This window comes from Lactuca virosa, chromosome 8 (assembly GCF_052849685.1).
Source record: "Lactuca virosa cultivar CGN04683 chromosome 8, Lactuca_virosa_CGN04683_v6, whole genome shotgun sequence".
Classification (NCBI taxonomy): Eukaryota; Viridiplantae; Streptophyta; class Magnoliopsida; order Asterales; family Asteraceae; genus Lactuca; species Lactuca virosa.
This window is the reverse complement of record NC_136433.1, coordinates 231,378,094-231,400,230: the sequence shown is the minus strand read 5'-3', so window position 1 is coordinate 231,400,230 and position 22,137 is coordinate 231,378,094. Positions and strand designations below refer to the sequence as shown.

The window sequence follows — 22,137 nt, the reverse complement described above, 5'->3', positions numbered from 1 at the left end:
ACGATTTTATACTATAATTTTGTCAATTTTGGTTTCATATTCAATGAGTTACAGTCCCCCAAAGTCGGAATATCAATATGAAAATTTTCAAAGTTCAACCCACTAAGTAGTAATTAATTACCAAAAAATTCTGGTTTTTCCCTGTTTTCCGGTTCTAAACCCACTTTATCCGGTTCCAACCTACCCACTTTGATGTTTTCGGGTTTTCCGGTTCTAGACCCACTTTACCCGGAACCGAACCGGAACCGGTTCCTATATACCGTTCTGGTTTCCGCTTCTACAAAATCCCGTTAACCGGTTCCGGTTTTTCCTGGTCCAGGTCCATCCGGTCCGGATTTGGACCCACTTTCATCCCTACTTTAAATCTATATTACCATAACACCTTCCAATTTAAACTTATTATCTTTAATTTATTGCTAATAAATTTAATTTCTAAAGTACATGTGTTTGATTTTTATAAGATAAAATATGTTTTCGCATTTTCGCAAAATATTTATGTTTTTGTATGAGCCTAGTTGTGTGTGTGTGTGTGTATATATATATATATATATATATATATATATATATATATATATATATATATTCTAAAGTACATGTGTTTGATTTTTATAAGATAAAATATGTTTTCGCATTTTCGCAAAATATTTATGTTTTTGTATGAGCCTAGTTGTATATATATATATATATATATATATATATATATATATATATATATATATATATATATATATATATATATATATATTAGATGTGTGCCCGCGCAAAGTGGAGGCGATAAATAGTTCTTTTGGCGAATAATTTTCTTACGAATAAATAATTATTAAATTTTATTATTAGTTATTATGTAATAAATAGTTATCACTTTTAAATAAAATGATAATGTTTAGACTTTATATTTATATTTTTTGTTTATACATTTGATGTAAATTAGTTTATATCGCTGTCTGGTTTAAGAAATGTAAATTAAATTATATATGAAATTTAATATTTTAAAATTGTCGTTTTGCTCCAAATTAAATTTCTTAATAACCTTCTTTAATTCAAATGTTCAAACTTTTGGCAAGTATTAATGATTTATTTATGCATAATTGATTTGTACAAAAAGCTTTGTATATTATACCTCTTAAAATTCAAGATATGGCTAATATGCTTTATAGTATAGTATAACATAATATATATATATATATATATATATATATATATATATATATATATATATATATGTTGGATTAGGTGTCTAAGCCCATAACTATAATTGGTATGTACTTGAATTGATAGCAGCACAGTCCTTTTGGGTTGCCCTCAACCTAGCAACTGGACAAGGAAATTATGAAAGGAGAGATATTAATTTATAAGATTAATAAATTAATATAAATGATTTATTAATATGTTAATGGATTAATATATTAATTAGAAATCATTATGTTTAAATTAATTGTTAGCCAGAAATTAATCAGAATTAATTTTGGGGTTAAAAGAATTAATTATAAAGTGCAGGGACTAGTTTGCAATTAACTAATAGTTGAGTGGAAGGTTCCAGAACCCCCTTGGAAGGGGGTGGACGAAAAACCTAGGGGAAACCCTAGAGAATTCGTCCAAGGGCTCCAAGATAAGGCCTTGGGTCTTGCTTAGGCCCTAAGCAAAGGATAACTAGGGTTTTCCCTAAACCCTAGTTCCCTCAACTATTTAAGGAGCCTCCTGGCTCACATTTTGTGTACTGATTCTTTGGAAGAATACCTTGGCCGAAATTGCATACTCCCTCTCCTCTCTCTTCTTCTACTTTCCTTCTTGCTAGTCATTGGGTGTGATTCCATTAGAGGCATTACACTTGTGGTGCTAAAGCTTCCAAGAAGATCAAGATCAAGATCAAGGAAATATCAATTGTTTGCTATAACAATTGAAAGGTATGTAAACTCTAAACCCTAGTTTGTTAATTTCGAAATTAGCCTCTCTCCTCTAGGGTACTTGTTTTGCAATTCAAAGTTGTATGTTCAATAGTTAAAACATAGATCCAAAGTAGGTTGCATGTGAACTTAGGAATTGTTTTCTAGTTTATTTGTTTTACCTAAAACCCATCAGTGGTATCAGAGCCTGGTTGTTTTAAATTGAATTGCTACAATTGTTGAATTGCAAATTAGGGTTTATAGCTATTAAACCCTAAAGGCAAATTTTTCGATTTCTAGGGTTTTGGATCAAAGGGTTTTTTCGAAAACCCTAGCCTCCAAAGAACCCTAATCGAAATTAGGGTTAGGGTTTTGAAAACCCTAGCCTCCTCCCTTATGAATTTCGAAATATGCTAAGAGGATAACTAGGGTTTCTTGTTTTTGGATAATTGTTACTTAATTAGATTAATTGGATAATTATCCTTACCCTATTTTTCGAAATTAGAGGGATAAGGATTAGGATTAAATTAATTGATTAATTTAATTAGATAATCCTTACAAGATTTAATAATTTGATTAATAGTTAATTAATAGATAAATATTAAATCTAGTTAATTGGTTTATTTAAATTTGAATTTAACAGCTTAAATTTCGAAATTTATATAAACCCTTGAAGTTTTAAAAAGTTTTAAAACACACCTTATATATATATTATAACTAAAGGTTTAATATTATATGTATAAGAATATGGTCAGTCAAATCGCTAGTATGTCTCATTCACGAAGCTAATCTATAAGGGGGGTATAAGGAAACTGCCTATAAAATGGTAGTTGAATGGGTGTCCACTCTCACCCACCGCTTCCTTGATTAGTGGAGGGTCGTTAGCAGAACGGATTTGATAGGACAACTACTTCTCATTAAAAGTATAATGACATTAAAAGTACTAGAACATTATTTTCAAAAATCCCAACTCTAGTTACTTTAGGAAAAATGTGAAAAGTATGCTAATCCATGAAATTGCACATTATGCTTTATTGGTCGTTAGTGGAGCGTGTGTGGTTAACCAGCACACTAAAAGGCACTAATAAAGAGTAGTAATGGGTATCTCATAATTGTCATTTTGATGGAGCGTGTGTGGTTTACCAGCACATCAATAGTTAATGATAAAGACAATGAGGTTACCAAGCACATTTGCATGGTTATTCACATCTTGTTTGTGATCCTCGGCATCCCAGTCACAAATAGAAGAGCATAATCTGATATTAAAACATGCCATTGAATAGTTTCAATGTATCTCAAAAGAATTAGGAATTTCACTTCGTTTGTTTCGTCTAATGGTGGAATTGGTGAATCGTCATTCACCTACCTTTATGAAATTTGCACTTGGATCTCGGCATCCCATTTCTGAGTTGTGAATCTTCATAGTTGGATCCTAACCTTGATATTATATCTTTGGGTTATTTTATTAAGGTATCTTGAAATCTAACTAAAACTTTTTTTTCAGATGTCTACTCCTGGAAACACTTCTGCTTTGTCCTCCTCCAACCAAAACTTCTCTTTGCTCAATATCTGCTCCAAAGTCGTTATGGATGGCTCAAACTATAACGATTGGATGCGCAACATCAAGATGGCTCTTCGTTTCGAGAACAAAGAATATGTTCTTGAAAAGGAGCTCAAAGAGCTTGATGAGAATGAAGCTACTCCTGAAGATCTTGCTGCCTACAAGAAACATTACGATGATGCTACCAAAGTGGCATGCATCATGGTGGCAACTATGTCCCCAGAACTGCAGAGGTACTATGAGGACTACTGGCCTTTCGAGATGAACAAGGACCTTATGGAAAAGTACCATAAGCGAGCTCGTCAAGAAAAGTTCGAAGTAGTCAAGTCACTCATGGCTTGCAAGATGAAAGATGGGGAGTCGGTTGTGTCACATGTGCAAAGAATGCAACGCTACATAGAGCGTTTGGTCAAGCTCAATATTCACTTTGATGAGGAATTGGCCATTGACATGGTCTTGAACTCACTTCCTGAATGTTATGGTCAGTTTATTCTAACTTACCATTTGAACAATACTAAGCAGACCTTGGCCCAATTGCACAACTTGTTGCAGACAGCTGAGGCAGGGATGAAGGGTAAAAGTATACCCTCCACACCTACGAGTGCCCCTGTTTTGGCTATTGGACAGGGAAAGGGGAAAAAGAGGAAAGGTCCTCCCAAGCAAAACTGGAAGAGCAAGGCTCAAGCTGGGTCGTCTAGTAATGGCCCAAAGGCTAAGCCCAATGGTTCCACTCCCCATGTTTCTGATCCAAAAGAGGCCGTTTGCTTTTACTGCAATCAAAAGGGGCATTGGAAGAGATCTTGCCCACAATATCTGCAAGATATCAAGGATGGCAAAGTGAAGCCATCTTCGGCGGGTATTTACACTATTTCTGCTAATAACTCATTATCTTCTCGTTCATGGGTCCTTGATACAGGATGTGGTTTTCATATCTGTTCTGATTTGCAGGGACTAAAGGAAAGTGAGGAGATAGAGCGAGGAAGGATAAACTTGATCATGGGAAACAGAAAGTCTTCACCAGTAACCAAGATCGGAGTTTATCAGCTTCTGCTTAGTAATGATGTTAGATTAGATTTAATAAATTGTTGCTATTCGTCTGAGATGACGAGAAACATTATTTCATTTCATGCATTGTTCAGACAAGGTTTTACATATTCTTTTAATGATTTGAATGGTTCAATTTATGTTTATAAGAATGGTGTTTTTATGTTTGAAGCTTTGCCTTGTAATGGTGTGTATGAAACAGTGACTTGTGTTGATAGCCTAGGAAATAGTGTACTTAATATTGACTTGTCTAATAGTGTAGACAAGGCATGCTTGTGGCATTGTCGTCGTGGACACATTAACAAGAAACGCATAGCCCAACTCCAAAAGGATGGAGTGTTGGAATCATTTGACCTAAAATCAGATGATATGTGTGAATCTTGTCTTTTGGGAAAGATGACAAAATCACCATTCACAGGGTCTTGTGAAAGAGGTGAAGGTCTGTTGGATCTCATACACACAGATGTGTGTGGGCCATTCAGATCAACTAAAAGAGATGCTAATCGATTCTATGTGACTTTCACTGACGATTATAGCAGGTATGGATATATCTACTTGATCAAGCATAAGTCAGAAACTTTTGAAAAGTTCAAAGAGTTTAAGCATGAAGTCGAAAATCAATTGGGCAGAAAAATAAAGATACTTAGATCCGATAGAGGCGGGGAGTATCTTAGTATCGAGTTTAACGACTATCTGAAAGAATGTGGGATAGTCTCACAATTGACTCCTCCTAGGACACCACAGTTAAATGGTGTAGCTGAGAGGCGCAATCGAACCTTGTTAGACATGGTTCGTTCTATGATGAGTCGGGCTTCGCTTCCCATTCACTTCTGGGGGTATGCCTTAGAGACAGCCGCCCACATCCTCAATCTTGTCCCTACAAAGAAGGTTGCCAAAACACCTCACGAAATGTGGACAGGGAAAGTTCCCTCGTTAGCACACATTAAAGTCTGGGGTTGTGAAGCTTTCGTAAGACGAGAGACTCACGACAAGCTAGCAGCTAGAAGTGAGAAATGTGTTTTCATTGGTTACCCAAAGCAGTCTTTTGGATATTTGTTCTACAGGCCTAGTGAGAACGTGGTCTTTGTAGCACGAAGAGGAGTCTTTCTTGAAAGAGAGCTCATATTCAAAGAGGACAGTGGGAGCACTATTGACCTTGAAGAAATTCAAGAGTCAGCCAATGAAGGAACCTTAGATGACACTAGCACTCAACCAGAGGAAACAGTTCCTGTTGAACCAATCGATAACTCATTACCTCTTAGAAGATCCACTAGGGTGAGTGTGCCACCTGAGTTGTATGGTTTTCATATTACTTCAGATGGTGACACATTCATAAGTGACAGAACACTGGTAAACTTAGATGAACCAGTCACTTATAAGGAAGCAATGGCAGGTCCAGAGGCTTCCAAGTGGAAAGAGGCAATGGACAGCGAGATTAAGTCCATGTATGACAACCAAGTTTGGAATTTGGTTGACAGTGCACCAGGTCGTAAGACAGTTGGGTGCAAATGGATCTTCAAGAAGAAGACAGACATGGATGGAAATGTGCACACATTCAAGGCTCAACTGGTTGCAAAAGGCTTCACTCAAACCCCGGGGGTTGACTATGATGAGACCTTCTCGCCAGTGGCTAAGATTAAATCTATTAGGATATTGCTCGCCATAGCTGCCTTTCATGATTATGAAATCTGGCAGATGGATGTCAAAACTGCTTTCCTTAATGGGAAGTTGGCTGAAGATGTTTACATGAGTCAGCCAGAGGGTTTTGTTGATGCAAAGTTCCCCAATAGAGTGTGCAAGCTTAAGAAATCCATTTATGGATTGAAACAAGCATCTCGCAGTTGGAACCTTTGCTTCCATGAGAAAGTCAAAGAGTTTGGTTTCTCTAGAAGTGAAGATGAGTTCTGTGTGTATATCAAGGCTAGTGGGAGTATAGTAACTTTTCTGGTGTTGTATGTCGATGACATATTACTCATTGGTAACGACGTTCCAACCTTGAAAGAAGTTAAGTCTTGGCTTGGAAAGTGTTTTGCCATGAAAGACCTTGGAGAAGGTGCCTATATTCTTGGGATTAGAATATTGAGAGATAGAAAGAAGAGACTAATTGGACTTAGTCAGAGCACATACTTGGATAAGGTACTAAAGAGGTTTAGTATGGAAAATTCCAAGAAGGGAGAGCTACCTATCCAGAGCAATACCAAATTGAGTAAGACTCAATGCCCGAGTACAGATGTTGAAATAGATGACATGAGTCGTGTACCTTATGCTTCCGCTGTCGGATCGATCATGTACGCTATGACATGTACTCGCCCTGATGTGGCATTTGCTTTGAGCATGGTCAGTCGCTATCAGGGAAACCCAGGTAGAGCTCATTGGATAGCAGTTAAGAATATACTCAAGTATTTGCGAAGGACAAAGGACTAGGTCCTTGTGCTTGGTGGCAGTGATACTTTGAGAGTAGATGGTTACAGTGATGCCAGCTTTCAGACGGATAGAGATAACTTCCGTTCTCAGTCGGGCTGGGTGTTTTTACTGAATGGAGGAGCAGTTACTTGGAAGAGTTCCAAGCAAAATACGGTGGCTGATTCTACTTGTGAATCAGAGTACATAGCAGCAAGTGAAGCGTCGAAAGAAGCAGCTTGGTTGAGGAACTTCATCGGGGATCTCGGAGTTGTTCCAACCATCCAGGAGCCTATGGAACTGTTCTGCGATAATGAAGGAGCGGTTGCCTTAACAAAGGAACCGAGAGATCATGGTAAGACCAGACATATCGACAGAAAGTACCATTTCATCAGACATAGAGTAGAAGAAGGCCATCTTATAGTAAAGAGGGTGTCATCTGAAGATAATCCAGCAGATCCTCTCACAAAGGGTCTGAGTAGGGCTAAGCATATTCAGCATGCTCGGAGCATAGGACTAAAAGATGATATTAGTTTTAGTAGTTTGACTAGTTTTTGAAACTTGTAACAAAGTAAATGTAATTGACTTTTGGTGATTAAATAATAAAGTATTATTTATAAGTTTGGCTACTACCTTTTGTCAATTGTTTATTATTGTGTTTCATTTTTGCATGTTTTACTTCCTGAATAATGAGATTATTCAAACTCCACAGTCGCTCGTACTCTTGGAAGTAAGTAGTGAATTAAGACTGTCATGAATTGGATTGCAGATTGTCTAAGGATAGACATGGCAATAGAATTGCTGCAACGTTCATGAGTACTCAGAAATTGAGATTTGAGTATTGGATAAACCCTCGCTCAGAATATTACTTCATGGAATTCATCACGAGTAATAGTGAGACGATAATATCTTATAATCTTGAAACAAAGATATATGAGTTGTAATTTACAAGTCGGTTGTGCATTGGTGATACGAAAACGCATCAGTAACTTGGTGTTATAAAACGTATTGTCATGCATAATTTGATGAGTAAAAGATACAAGCATATGAGTCAACGTTTATTCGTTCCTTTTGCCCTAACAGGAAAAGCGATATCTGTGGGCCCCTAGATGATTTGGTGTTGACTTATGTGCTGGGCCCAGCCAGGACTAAATTGATGTGTTCGATTAGAAGTCCTACATCATCACAAATCAGGAATCGGGAAACATAGATTCTGGACAAACAGATTGATTACATTCCATGTCTTTTGTCTGGGGATATCAAGCAGAACGAAGGGTTATATGATCACTTATCTTAGGACACGTAACTGACTGGGTCAGAGTTCGGCAGCAGCTTTTGGAAGCTACAATTTGCTGGTCAAATTTAGAAGGCATACTAGCAATTATAGTTACAGACTTATCCAAGTGGGAGACTGTTGGATTAGGTGTCTAAACCCATAACTATAATTGGTATGTACTTGAATTGATAGCAGCACAGTCCTTTTGGGTTGCCCTCAACCTAGCAACTGGACAAGGAAATTATGAAAGGAGAGATATTAATTTATAAGATTAATAAATTAATATAAATGATTTATTAATATGTTAATGGATTAATATATTAATTAGAAATCATTATGTTTAAATTAATTGTTAGCCAGAAATTAATCAGAATTAATTTTGGGGTTAAAAGAATTAATTATAAAGTGCAGGGACTAGTTTGCAATTAACTAATAGTTGAGTGGAAGGTTCCAGAACCCCCTTGGAAGGGGGTGGACGAAAAACCTAGGGGAAACCCTAGAGAATTCTTCAAAGGGCTCCAAGATAAGGCCTTGGGTCTTGCTTAGGCCCTAAGCAAAGGATAACTAGGGTTTTCCCTAAACCCTAGTTCCCTCAACTATTTAAGGAGCCTCCTGGCTCACATTTTGTGTACTGATTCTTTGGAAGAATACCTTGGCCGAAATTGCATACTCCCTCTCCTCTCTCTTCTTCTACTTTCCTTCTTGCTAGTCATTGGGTGTGATTCCATTAGAGGCATTACACTTGTGGTGCTAAAGCTTCCAAGAAGATCAAGATCAAGATCAAGGAAATATCAATTGTTTGTTATAACAATTGAAAGGTATGTAAACTCTAAACCCTAGTTTGTTAATTTCGAAATTAGCCTCTCTCCTCTAGGGTACTTGTTTTGCAATTCAAAGTTGTATGTTCAATAGTTAAAACATAAATCCAAAGTAGGTTGCATGTGAACTTAGGAATTGTTTTCTAGTTTATTTGTTTTACCTAAAACCCATCAATATATATATATATATATATATATATATATATACACACACACACACACACACATAAAACTTGTGCCCGCGCAAAACGGCGACAGTAAATAGCTCTTTTGACAAATAGTCTGTTACAGGGAAATAATTATAAGATTTTATTATTATTTATTTCGTAATAAAAAGTTTTCACTTTTAAATAAAATATTTATGTTTATACCTTATATTTATATTGTCTGTTTATACTATTGATGTAAATTAATTAATATTGGTATCTAATTTAAGAAATGTAAATTAATTTAAATTAATGAATTTAATATTTTAAAATTTTCATTTTGCTTCATATTGAATTTCTTAATAACCTTCTTAAATTCAAGTCTTCAAACTTTTGGCAAAGTATTAATGAATTATTTATGCATAATTGATTTGTACAAATAGCTTTGTTATTTATACCTCTTAAATTTCAAAATATAATTGATATGCTTTATAATATATATATATATATATATATATATATATATATAACCATTGGATTAAAAAAAAAAGATTTTAGCCGTTGGCCAATTAGAGCAGGAAAAAGAACGTAGGGTACCTTCATCGTACCTAAATCGCATCCAGGGTTGGTGTTCCCTGATGCGGTGAAAAGCCTAGGCCATCAAATTGCATGGTGTCGGGTTACTATACCTTTAAACATTATATAAGAGAGACCGAGAGTAAGTTTATGTCCTACCTTGTTCCTCATTTTTTTGATAGGATAAAAAAGTTGCACTTATTATCCCATTGACATGGTCAAATAGATACAAAACATACCACAATATGTTCAATTCTCTCCGATGTAAGAATCAAGATGTTTAGAATGTTTTTTTATATGTGAGAAAGACAACTAGAGAGAATATACACTCTTCTAGGGCAATTTTCTATGTTGAGTTTCATTTGCTAGAAATTAAAAACAAGTACATGTCCCATCTTTTTGTCTAAGAAAATCAATTTTATCACATTGACATGAGTATCGGTGAATGTCAAACGTAGTACAACCATTTTTTGTCCTAAATAATATAAATGTTACACCACCATCAAGATGGTCTAGCGATGATCATTTGAGATTTAACACTCCAAAATGGAATGGTCTGAGGTTCAAATCTCACAAGCTTCAACTTTAAGAGGACATGCCGTTCAAAAAAATAATGTGAATATCATGTTAAATAATTTGGACGGTGGTAAATATTACATTCCATGTTATGAAAACATAATAAACTCTAATATTCAAATTAAAATATTTGAAAATAAGTCACCAAGATAGATGTGTATTTCACAAAAATAGTGGTCTCGGGTTGAAATCTCACAAGTTTCAATCTTAAAAAGTCTAAATATCTTCACATAAAATATTAACGGTAGGTAACATAGATGTGCATTTCACATCATATTATCCTATATTGGCGTTAAAACTTTTTGAAAAAATACTGGTAGATGCATATTTGTTGTTATCTAACAATAAAGTTCATCTTCAATGCAATTTGGATTTGTTAAAGGACTAAATAGTAAATAAATATCTGGTGCGAAGTCAAACAAAAATGTGGAAGAACCACACACGCAAAGAAGGAAAGGATGATGCTAAGCTACGGCGCGTCTACGTCATCTTTCCTTCTTCCTCACACCGTGACGTTCTGTACTTACAACTCTCAATCTCATCATCCTACCACCACACACGGTGGTGAATCGCATCCGGTGGTAACAAGACGAACTTTATCTCTTCTCGCAACAGCAACGGCGACGGTGACCGCTGCAGCGTTTTCAGTTCCAATTTTGTTTTGCGACTCTTCCGTTCATTGCTCAGAATCCGCCGCCGCCGCAGCTACTCCTCAATTCTCCGAACTACCTGAATCTGGAGGTGTGAAGGCGCTGGATCTTCGAATTGGTGATGGCGATTCTCCCGTCAATGGCGATCAGGTTTCACCTTTACTTTGCTTTTTTCTGAATTCATTCCGAGATTATTTTTTTCTTTTCAAACTGCTGATAAAGTTCCTACACAGGTTGCGATTCATTACTACGGACGATTAGCTGCTAAGCAGGGATGGCGCTTTGATTCAACATACGACCACAAAGATGAAACCGGTGAACCACTTCCCTTCATCTTCACTGTTGGTTCAGGCAAAGTAAGTATCAGTCGATTTCTCTTTCTATTTGATTCTGTTCGATTACTGGTGATTTCAACAGTGATTTGTTAACCTAATTCAGGTGATATCAGGGATTGAAGCAGCTGTTAGATCCATGAAAGTGGGAGGTATTCGTCGTGTCGTCATCCCTCCATCAGAAGGATATCAAAACATGTCTCAGGAGCCCATTCCACCAGATGTAAGCTTTCCAAACCCATAATAGCAATATCTACTTCGTTATTATTATGAGTAGAAATAAAATACATTGCTATTATTGATAAAAAAAATGTAAGTATGTTGACTTATTTATCGTTTTTTTTTTGTTTTTTGTTTTTTGTTGTTGTTTTTTTTTTTTTTTTTTTCTTTTAAGTTTTTTGATAGGCAAAGGCTGTTCACTACCATTTTTAATCCTACACGACTTGCAAATGGAGAAGGCTCTACCTTGGGGATTCTCATTTTTGACATTGAACTTGTCAATGTAAAGCACCTTTAAATTGGCGAGTCTCGTTGTAATTTAGTTTGAAAATTGTATATTTATGTATATTCCTGCTAAGTTCAGGGAGCATTTTGTTAAAAAATTGTATATTTGTGTATACGTAAGTTTCAATGTGTAGACGTAGGTTTCAATATGTGGTATAGTTATAAAGGACATCCATGAAAAGAATGTTATGCTACTGGTAAAAAAATCATTGATATACAATCAACAAACTATGAGAAAATAGGCAAATATTATTGGATTGGAGCGGAATAAATACTTTAAAATGCCATATAAAAGTACAAACACAAAACAAGTGTCTTAATCTTAAATATCATCTCGAATTCAATGATTTTTTCAAACTCTCCCATGTAAAAACACCTTCAGGATGAATATGAACAAAATATTTCACAAATCTCGCATCCGAACATGCCAAAATAGTGCTCAAAGACAGCTTCGGCTTCGCAGCACCTCTCTCCAAAAGCCACAAATACATGGAAAATCTTAAATTAATCCTCTGAATATCATAACACAAATATGAGGGAAATGCCACTACAGCTTCCAAAGGATACCCTAATCGATTCTGCAAACAATCAATCTTTTTCTCAAGTAAATCTTTCGTTTGATTTAACACCGAAGGTGCCCTTTTGATCATACTGGAAACCACATTATAATCAAGTCCAGCTTCCACTAAACAATCAAATCTTTCCTGTAATTGACTCCCTCTTCCCCTAAACTTTCTAAGAGCTTTCGATAATTCATCAGAGTTTTCAATGTACCCCAATCTCAACAAAAAGTTTTTCCTTTCCACAATCGTGTTAGAATCTTGATTATCGATTGTTTTACTATTACTACCCAAATTCACCAATTTCATAGGATCTTTCTTGATTGCTTGACATAATTCATCTTGTTGTAGCTTCAAACTGTTCATTACAGTAATCGGACATTTTAAAGAAGTGGACCCAAGAATTTCCATATGGGTAGTCACGATTCCCGCGATTCTTTCTGTTTCCATTCCGATTTCGGTTAAAAAACAGACAGCTGTCCATAGATTCTTGGCACATTTGGATGATAGAATTTGGGGGTTTTTCAAGAAAAGGTCGTATATTTGGTTCATTTTGAGCCCTAGTTTAAGTAATTGTGCTACAAGGATGTAAATTTGTTTACCTGAGCCTTCAAAGAGTAATGCAGGGTTACCTGTGAATAAAATTTCCATCTGTTTATCGTTGTATCCCACTTGAACAAGAAAACTCATGGTGTCCAGCATTCTGTCCCAATTCAAATTTGTTCTTTCAGAGATATTAGTACCAATCCATTCACTTCCAAATCGGAATCTTTTGAGCTTTTCAAGAACAACAAGAAAGTTATTATCAATAAGTCCGATTAAAAGTGAAGGGCAGCATGTTATGAGTTTGATAACAGTTGATTTACTCAACCCTAATTCCTCATAAGCTTTAAGTTTCTTCAGTAACACTCCATGCTCGTATTCGAATATCTCTTTTGTTTCCTTATACATTTTGCCAATTTTGATTCTGGGAATCCCGTAGCCACAAAGAGCATGGAAATTGTCAAGTAGAAGAGAATCATCTCCTAAAAAGATTAATGATTTGGGAAGTAATGATGGGTACTCAGAAGGGGGTAGACCTAAACTCTCCAAGAAAGGTTCGAATTCATTGATGGGATTATACCGAAAGTACTTTGATAATGCTCGTGATACATCTTGATCGTTGTCAACCACTGATAGCAGGTTTTGGATGAAATTAGGGGAGTTCTTGCTGATGTGTTCTGCATCGGTGAAATGGAAGCCTCTAGTGAAATGTAGATAATCAAAAAGTGCAGTTTGTGCCTCTGTTCTTACCACCCGTGAAATTCGATTTCCACTGACAGGAGCTTGTGATGGATGTGAACAAACGACGCTAGCTTTTACTCGAATTGTGGGTTCTGATATGCAAAAGTTTCGTCTTTTGAATGATACGAAAGATAGCCCGTTTCCAGTACAGGCATTTTTACAAACAGTTGGTGAGCAAAGCAGATGATGCAGTTCAGAAATCATGTCGGAGTTCCAAATTCGACGATTACTTATCCCGCGAATCAGCATAGCAAAGTTCACACTACCCAGAAATAATTCTGTAAAAGAACAAGAGGGTATTCACAAATTTATTCAATGTCTAGCTTTCTCATATGGGTTTTGAGTTAAAAAGTAGGCAAATTCAAATTAATAGAGCACAAAAGCAGTGGAATCAAGATCACTTACATGACATTTTGTTTCTTCAGTTGAATCTCGAAAGTAATGCCCATTAGATTGCGTAATCTGATGAGGTTGCGATGGAGGATTCTCCTAAAGCCCTTCTTTAGGGGTTTTTTTCGGCTTATATTATTGACTAAAGTTACGCACGCACCCTCTACATTATGGTTTACTTTAAAAGACCCCATTACAAAAACCATATTTTGTATTGGACCCCTAACGTTTCTTAATTTAAATTATGACACTAAAAGATTTTCTTTTGAAAACTCATTTGTATTTGTTTGTTGATTATTTTCTACTTTTATTCAATATAAGTGTGATATGGATTACAATACAAACTCACATATTATAAAACTAATAAAAATATAAATCATAAAATTCAAATAACATTTCATTAAAAAAATTTAAAAATAACAAAACTAATAAATAACATCAAAATTTTCAAAAAAAAAAAGAAAAAAAAAACTTCCCAACGGTGTTGGATATGTAGGCATTTGTATTTTGCAATATGTTTCACGAGATTTGATCGAGTGCAATTGATGAAGTTTAATGGATTATCTTATCAAGATTCCAATTTCCATACAACTTTACCATTCTACGATACATTGAATCATTTACTAAAAGCAAATCATCCGTTATAGGCTTGATAAAAGCTTCATTTTTTTAGTTTCTCATTGTCCATGTCTTCTATATTTTCCCAAACGAAACAAACACCCGACAAGAAAATTTACGATCATACATTCACCTTTGACTTTTTTCAACAAAGTCAAATGCATGAAAAAGAAACAGGCTTCACCGAGTGTATTCATTATAACAATCATCACTTATAACAGAAACAAATCTCTCAAGCCAAGGCAGCTGGTCAAGGTCCTTGATAGTGTTATCAAGATACGAGCCACCATCATCTGGCGGCGAAGATGGAGGTTCGTGGTGGTCACCAAGGCTAAAACCACCACCTGCAAGAAATCTTTGAATCAATGCAAGTTGTGATCTTTCTTGATCAGAATAAGCATCTGTCATGTTTGAAAGTGAACCAAAAGACTCCCATGCCCATTCCTCAAACTGCTGTGAAGGGTTGGAACGAGTAGTTGGGGTGAGGGTATTTTCGTCATTTTCTTCTTCTTCTTCTTCTTCTTCTTCTTCTTCCTCTTCCTCTTCACCCCATATTGCACATTCACTTACGTCCATCTCCTCTAACAATGTGTACAAGGCAACGGGAAGAAACACTTTGCATTCAAGGGTAGAAATGTAATTCCTACAGTTCGGGATTGGGCACCTAATGGGAACCTCAAATGACCGAACTTTTTCATCAACATGTGATTTAATACAACAAGAACAGAATTTATGTGAACATTTCAATGTGATCATCATGGGTGTTGGTTTATCTTCACAACAAAGTACACAATTTTCAACCGTTTGATCATCTTTGGTATCATGTACAATCCCGATTGCCACTTTTGCTAGATGCAAAGGGTACTTGAGATTGACATCATGAACATGTTTTAGAACAAAATGTTCAAGATTTTCAACATGTTCAAGTATTTTTTGCTTCAATGCCATGAGAAGTGGATTCTTGAGGGTAGAATCATTTGTAATCTGCCAAAAAACATGGGTTAGATGCGGAAATAGCAATCTACTTTCAATGATTTGTTTATCATTGCCTCCAATTATAGCACTGTACTTTGAAAAATCTATAAACTGTTGCAATGTTATCCAAATACACACCAAATTTCTTTGTTATAATTGGGTAGATTTTTCAAAAAATAATGTCCTTAAGAAAAAAGTTATAGGTAAAATGCTATAATTGGGTAGATTTTTATGCCAAAAAAAACACATCAAAAACAATTGTTCTTAGGCAAAAGAAACTGCTCACCTGATCAAATAAGTTCTGGGAATCGGTAAATGCATATACCCTTTTGATGTTATGCTGAATTGCCTCAGATAGACCATCCATCAAAGCTAAATATTCAGCTACTTCTTCAACAACAAAGAATTCAAGTCTTTTCTGAACCTGAATCGAAGGAACCTTGTTAGGTCGTTCCATGATCACTCCAATTCCAGAAACACCCAATTCATTTCCTGGCTCTGAAATCGATACACCCTTGAAGAACATTCGAACCGAAAATTCATCAAGCTCGTAATCACCATTTTTCGACTCCAAATCCGCAATTTCTTCAAGTTTCTCCTCATCTGAACAACAACTTCGAAATTCATCTTCATCGTCTTCGAATTTCGACACAACTTTATCCTCCATTTCCAGCTGTCAAGTTCGAATTCTGTAAAATGTAAACAGAATCAATCAAAGCAAGTGTAATGATCAGTAACATGGAAAGGATATAGGATTTGAAAACATATAAAGTTTTAGAAAGAAGGGGAAGTAAAGTGAAGCTTCCATACATGTGTAATGATGGATTTGGTACTGAATTCATAAACAAATCGTTAAGCGATCTCTGAATGAATAATTTTTTTTATCTGATTCACAACAAAGCACTGGACTCTGATAATCTGTTTATAATAAGAACCCTAATCTGACAAATCTGTTGCTTGTGGTTACACACAGACCACTTTTACTGTATAATCAATAATAAAACCCCACAAAGAATAAACAAATCAGAAAGTTCAAAATCCGATTTCTCGCGCTGGGGAAAGGAATAGAATCCTCGATTACTGTTGAGTTTTGGCGTAATATGGAAGCGAAATGATATGCTCCATTTTTTTATGGATATGAATATTTACTTCCATACAGTTCAATAACTCATATATATAAATCGCAATATCTTATCTCATTTATGTGAAAATAAGTGACCTCAAATTGTGTTTTGTTATCAAAGTATTAAATTTGTAGCGAATACTAGAAAAAAAAAATTAACAAATTTAATACAAAAGAAAAATAAACGATAGTAACCTCGCCCCCAACATATACCAAAAATACCTATATTTTTTATAAGCTAAACCTATTATTTATGAGAAAAAAAAGGACAACTCTAGTCTTTTTTTTCCTTAAGTTTTGCCAAGAAATAGTTAGATGGGTTTTCTTAGGATATGAGTTGGACTCTTAGAGGAGGCGGAATGATATTGGTAAGATTGGGCAAAAGCCCACACCAACTCGGCATGCTGAGTTCGGTGACTAAACTCGGTAACATCTAGCCGGTGAGAGACAGAGAGAGTGTGTGAGCCATTTACCAATTTCAAAAAACTATTCATTTTTTACCTTTTTTTTTAAATCAAGTTTTACCATTCTTTTCAACTTATATAAATACCACTTACTACCACATTTTATACCATATTACATTATTCTAATTTATATTCAATAAGTCTTCATATTTGTGAAAAAATAGTTTTCCCTTCCAACCCAAGAACTCCAAAAACTAACAAAAAACACCCAAAACACAAACCCAATCTCACATTTATCCAAAATCAAAGTGATCGCCCTACTTATTCACATCCTAATTTCCACTATTTTGGTGCATACTACCTTTATCTTATCCTAAACCAACCACAATTCTAACCCCAATCTCATTCCCAACCACAAATGCAATTTCAATCTCAAGTCTAATCACAACCTTTTATTTGTTATATAAGTATTTGACAAAAATAACCGTAAGCTTTTGAAATATGTAAAATTACATAAAAGAACGATTGTTTAAAAGGGATAAATATGTAAATATATTTTTAAGGGCAATTCTGGGAATTGATTTGCAAGCACAGTAGCGTTTTGTTAAATGACACATGAAATAGCTTTTAAATTTGAAGCGTTTTGTTTAAATTAAAAGTTAAACGCTAGTATTGTCAAGCGAAACTTTTTGTCTAAACTAGAATGTTTTGTCAAAAACTAAAAGTTTCTAACACTCTGTGCTAAAAACGACCATATCCTATAGCCTTACGCCTTAAATATCAATCTTTTTCGGGGCCACTCTGAAATTATGAAACTCACCCCAAACTTCCAAATTAATTGAAATGGTTGTTGTTTTGTGGGTTTGGGGCCTCGTTACCAAAACGATGTTGTCCTGTCTTTTCATCCTTCGTCTTTGTATGAAATTAGGTTTAGCAACTGCAATACAAAGTTATCATTTTGGGTGAGAAATTATGCAAAAAAAAGGGACATAAAAGAGGCAAGTTTGATAATGTGAACCATCTACTTTAACAATATTTACAGATTTTATTATACAAATCTTACATACTTATAAAGCTTGCATTTTCTCTTGAATTTCATGCATTTGAAACCCCCAACAATAATTTGCTAAAACCTCATGCATTTGAAACCCCCCACAATAATTTGTTAAAACCTCATGCATTTGAAACCCCCAAACCTTTTCACCTTCTTAATAATTAATCACACATAATCAATGGTAATTCATATGAGATAATAATTTGCTAAAACCTCATGCATTTGTATGGTATTAAAACATGTTTGAGTTTTTGGGTTTTAGACTTTAGTAAATGGGTAATCCGTTCGATACGTTGGATTTGAAGCTATCTTATTCGAATTACCCAAACTCTTATTTTCCTTATTCAAATGTTACTTCAATGCCAAACAAAAGATAAATTAATAATATATGCTCATGCATATTTTGTACAAGCCCCAATCAAAATACAATATATCATGATCATACAATTAAGTGTTTCTTTTATTCCATTTTTGGCTTTATAACAAAAGTTTGTTTACGTGGCGAAGAAAGAAAACTTGAAGATGGATATTTAGGTTGGATGTTTATATAAGATTTGTTTTAAATATATAATAAGCAACAATTATAAATAATAAAATCAAATTACATGGATATGTCATATTATCCATGCAAGTCTCTTTTGAAATGCAAATTGTCTATCTTATCACTTTATTATTTAGTGTATGTTTCACATTTTAATAATAATATTAAGTGTTTCTTAAAAGTCTTCTTTAACTTATTATTAATAATAAGTGGTTTAAAATTAACGAATAACAATTTTAAATGATAATAACATCAAATTATAAATTACATTTAGCTATAAATAAATTGTATTTTAAATGAACATCATTATTGAAATTAAAAAATGATCGCATAAGTAAAAATATAATTAATCAATAATAATAATTGTTAAAAATAATACTAAATAGATAATTATATTTAATTCTATTAATGAGGAATGTGAGTTGATGTCAATGAATATTATTGTTCAAAATAATTGAGAATATATATATATATATATATATATATATATATATATATATATATATATATATATATATATATATAAATTAGTGTAAAAATGTTATCTCAAAGTTAATGTCAATAACATAACCATTTTAAACATATATTTTTCAATATTTTAACAATATATTTTTAATCTTCGCTGCGCAACGTGCGAGAATTCATCTAGTACAATATAATTCAAGCATTTAATCCCCTATTTTAATAAATAAGTAGACTTTGTACACGTGGCAGTCAAATAGCCACCCCCCAATCGATTTTTCCCACTCTTTCTGATAATGTTAATTTCTGATATTGCCCTTCAAGTAACCAATCGATTCCTAAAATTCTGGACGTCAATTTGAATTCTTCCTGCAACATTAAAAAAATGGAAAGTAAATAATCATTATTTAATTTCAAACGATAAACGTATCTTTCAAATATATGATGCTTATCAATTCCTAAAAACCCGTAATTTACCTAATCGATTTATCTTAAATACATTGTCACGGTTATTTTCATTCACAGCGATTCCAAATTTCAGAGAAAAAGAAAATTTTCCAAAATATCTTCAAGTCGCCTTCTGTTATTGCTTTAAGGTATGCTATTAAATTTTTTTGTTATGATTATTCATTGTGTTTTTCTTGAAGTCGCCTTCTATCTGTTTCTATCTCAATCTATTTGTCATTGTTATCAATCCGTTTGTGTATCTGTTACCTTGTGTGTATATGTATATGTATCTGCTTCATTCTTATCATTATTCACACTGTTGGTGACACGATGAAATCGCTAACTTCAACTAGATCTATGTACAAATAAAAGTCGATATACAAAAATGGTCACCAATAATAATTTGCGGTCATGCTACGATTTTCACTGAATGTATTACTCACTGTTACTATATGTATATATTTTCAATAGCAATATAATAAATTCTTTATAGTTACTCTTTATGTCATGCTACGATTTTCACTGAATGTATCTAAATTGTTTGGGTATGCTTTGTTCACTGTGACTGCTTAATGAATGTATTATTCACTGTGACTATCTGAATGTATTACTCACTGTTACTGTATGTTTATATTTTCAATAGCAATATAATAAATTGTTTATAGTTACTCTTTATGTCATGCTACGATTTTCACTGAATGTATCTAAATTGTTTGGGTATGCTTTGTTCACTGTGACTGCTTAATGAATGTATTATTCACTGTGACTATCTGAATGTATTACTCATTGTTACTGTATGTTTATATTTTCAATAGCAATATAATAAATTGTTTATAGTTACTCTTTATGTCAATGGTTTAAACATTGTATATGTCCTCATCTATCTATTTGGGTATGCTTTGTTCACTGTGACTGCTTAATTGTTTATTTTCTTGACTGCTTAACTGCTTAACTGCTTAACTGTGAATGTAGCACCTCAAAAATAACAAAAATGACCGTTTTGCCGATGGTCATACAAAATTGATATTAATTTCAATATGCTATGAATTGTTTGCAGGAAATGAATATCGGCAGTAAAATATACCTAAAAGACATTGAACATATCGCTGATGATTCACATCTCAAACTACGGGTGTTAAAGATTTGGAATTTTATAAAAAATAACCAGGTTTTATCGATTGAAATGATCATCATGGACGAGGAGGTTGGTTAACTTTTTTTAAACCCACTAAATATTTCATATGTTTCAATGAATAATTTTTTTTATTTGTTTTATCAGGGTACAAAATACCAATCTCGTGTTTTCAGTCAAAATTTTTCCAGATTTCGTGACCTTTTAAAGGAAGGTGAAAGTTATATCATTTTAAAACCAAACATGGCGGCTGTTAAAAATGGTTTTAGTGTTACCGGTCAGAAACAGACCTTAACTTTGGATTGTAAAAGTATTGTAAAAAAATGTGATGATTTTTCGGGTCCAGTTAATGGTTTTGTGTTTGCTGATTTTAACTCTATTATCGAACATAAATGCCCAAGAGACTCATTCTTTGGTTAGTTGTTTAATTTTATTCCATTCACTTTTATAACTTGTGAAATTTATTATAAATGTTAGTATGTTAGTATTTAACTTAATCTTATATACTATTTTTTATTAAAATTATGTAGATGTTATTGGGCAAATTGTCTCATTTAGGCCTCTTGAGACAACCAATCCTAACCCATCAAGACATTACATAAAGATGACTATTACCAACTTACAGTGAGATGATATTTATTTCATTTATTTATTATTTTGAATCATATTTTTTCATACTAATTAAATTAATTTTTTATTTAGGTCTGTACACCTCAATATCACTATATTTGGAAGTCAGGCACACCAAATGTCACAGTACCTGAAAAGTAACACCACGGTTACTTGTGTTGTTATAGTGATGCAGTTTGTCAAACTTAACGTTTGGAATGGTTTGTAGTTTATTGCCTAATCTGTTTTCGAATCTTCTTTTATTGACTTATCTGTTTTTACAGGAATTGGTCAAGCTCAAAGTCATTTCGATGTAACCAAGATGTTCATTAATTCTGACATTGTGGAAATTAATGACTTTAAGAAAGAGTTCGTTTTTTTTTTGTTTTTTTTAAACATATTTATCTTATAATTATTATTTAAATGAATACAATTTCTTATATTTAATAATATAATTTTAAACATTACAGGTTGAAAGCAGATAACAATGGTGGTATGTTTGAAAAAAGCATAACTACACTTCCAAGCTACTCTTCTTCTTATATAGATGATTTCAAAGGGAATTTCCCTTTAAAAACTGTTTGTGAGATAACAGAACCACTAAAGGTATATTTTATTGATTTTATATCTTTTAATTTTATTTAAATATTGTATTTTTTTTAATTTTACATTTTTTTTATATAGGAAATGAAAATTCTATTAGTTGGTTCCATTGTGAATATAACACAGAATCTACCTTGGTATTACGAAGCGTGTTACAAATGTGGAAGCA

The 22,137-nt window shown here is 33.8% G+C and overlaps 3 protein-coding genes across 3 annotated transcripts; 1 reads left to right on the top strand and 2 right to left on the bottom strand.

Moving 5' to 3' along the window:
* The first annotated feature begins 10,681 nt into the window (after positions 1 to 10,681).
* Positions 10,682 to 11,915, top strand: LOC145128712 (FKBP-like peptidyl-prolyl cis-trans isomerase family protein). The gene is made up of 4 exons (XM_079063519.1): positions 10,682 to 11,080; positions 11,164 to 11,286; positions 11,369 to 11,485; positions 11,657 to 11,915. Exons 1-4 carry the CDS (start codon positions 10,739 to 10,741, stop codon positions 11,777 to 11,779), a joined length of 705 nt encoding a protein of 234 aa, XP_078919645.1. The 5' UTR covers positions 10,682 to 10,738; the 3' UTR covers positions 11,780 to 11,915.
* Positions 11,916 to 11,995: 80 nt separating this feature from the next.
* On the bottom strand, positions 11,996 to 14,145 carry LOC145128710 (Mitochondrial transcription termination factor family protein). The gene is made up of 2 exons (XM_079063517.1): positions 14,016 to 14,145; positions 11,996 to 13,888 (listed from the first exon to the last, which is right to left on the bottom strand). Exon 2 carries the CDS (start codon positions 13,857 to 13,859, stop codon positions 12,096 to 12,098), a length of 1,764 nt encoding a protein of 587 aa, XP_078919643.1. The 5' UTR covers positions 13,860 to 13,888; positions 14,016 to 14,145; the 3' UTR covers positions 11,996 to 12,095.
* Positions 14,146 to 14,546: 401 nt separating this feature from the next.
* Positions 14,547 to 16,743, bottom strand: LOC145128711 (uncharacterized). The gene is made up of 3 exons (XM_079063518.1): positions 16,404 to 16,743; positions 15,880 to 16,282; positions 14,547 to 15,602 (listed from the first exon to the last, which is right to left on the bottom strand). The coding sequence occupies exons 2-3, from the start codon at positions 16,258 to 16,260 to the stop codon at positions 14,799 to 14,801; spliced, it is 1,185 nt and encodes a 394-aa protein (XP_078919644.1). The 5' UTR covers positions 16,261 to 16,282; positions 16,404 to 16,743; the 3' UTR covers positions 14,547 to 14,798.
* Positions 16,744 to 22,137: the final 5,394 nt, after the last annotated feature.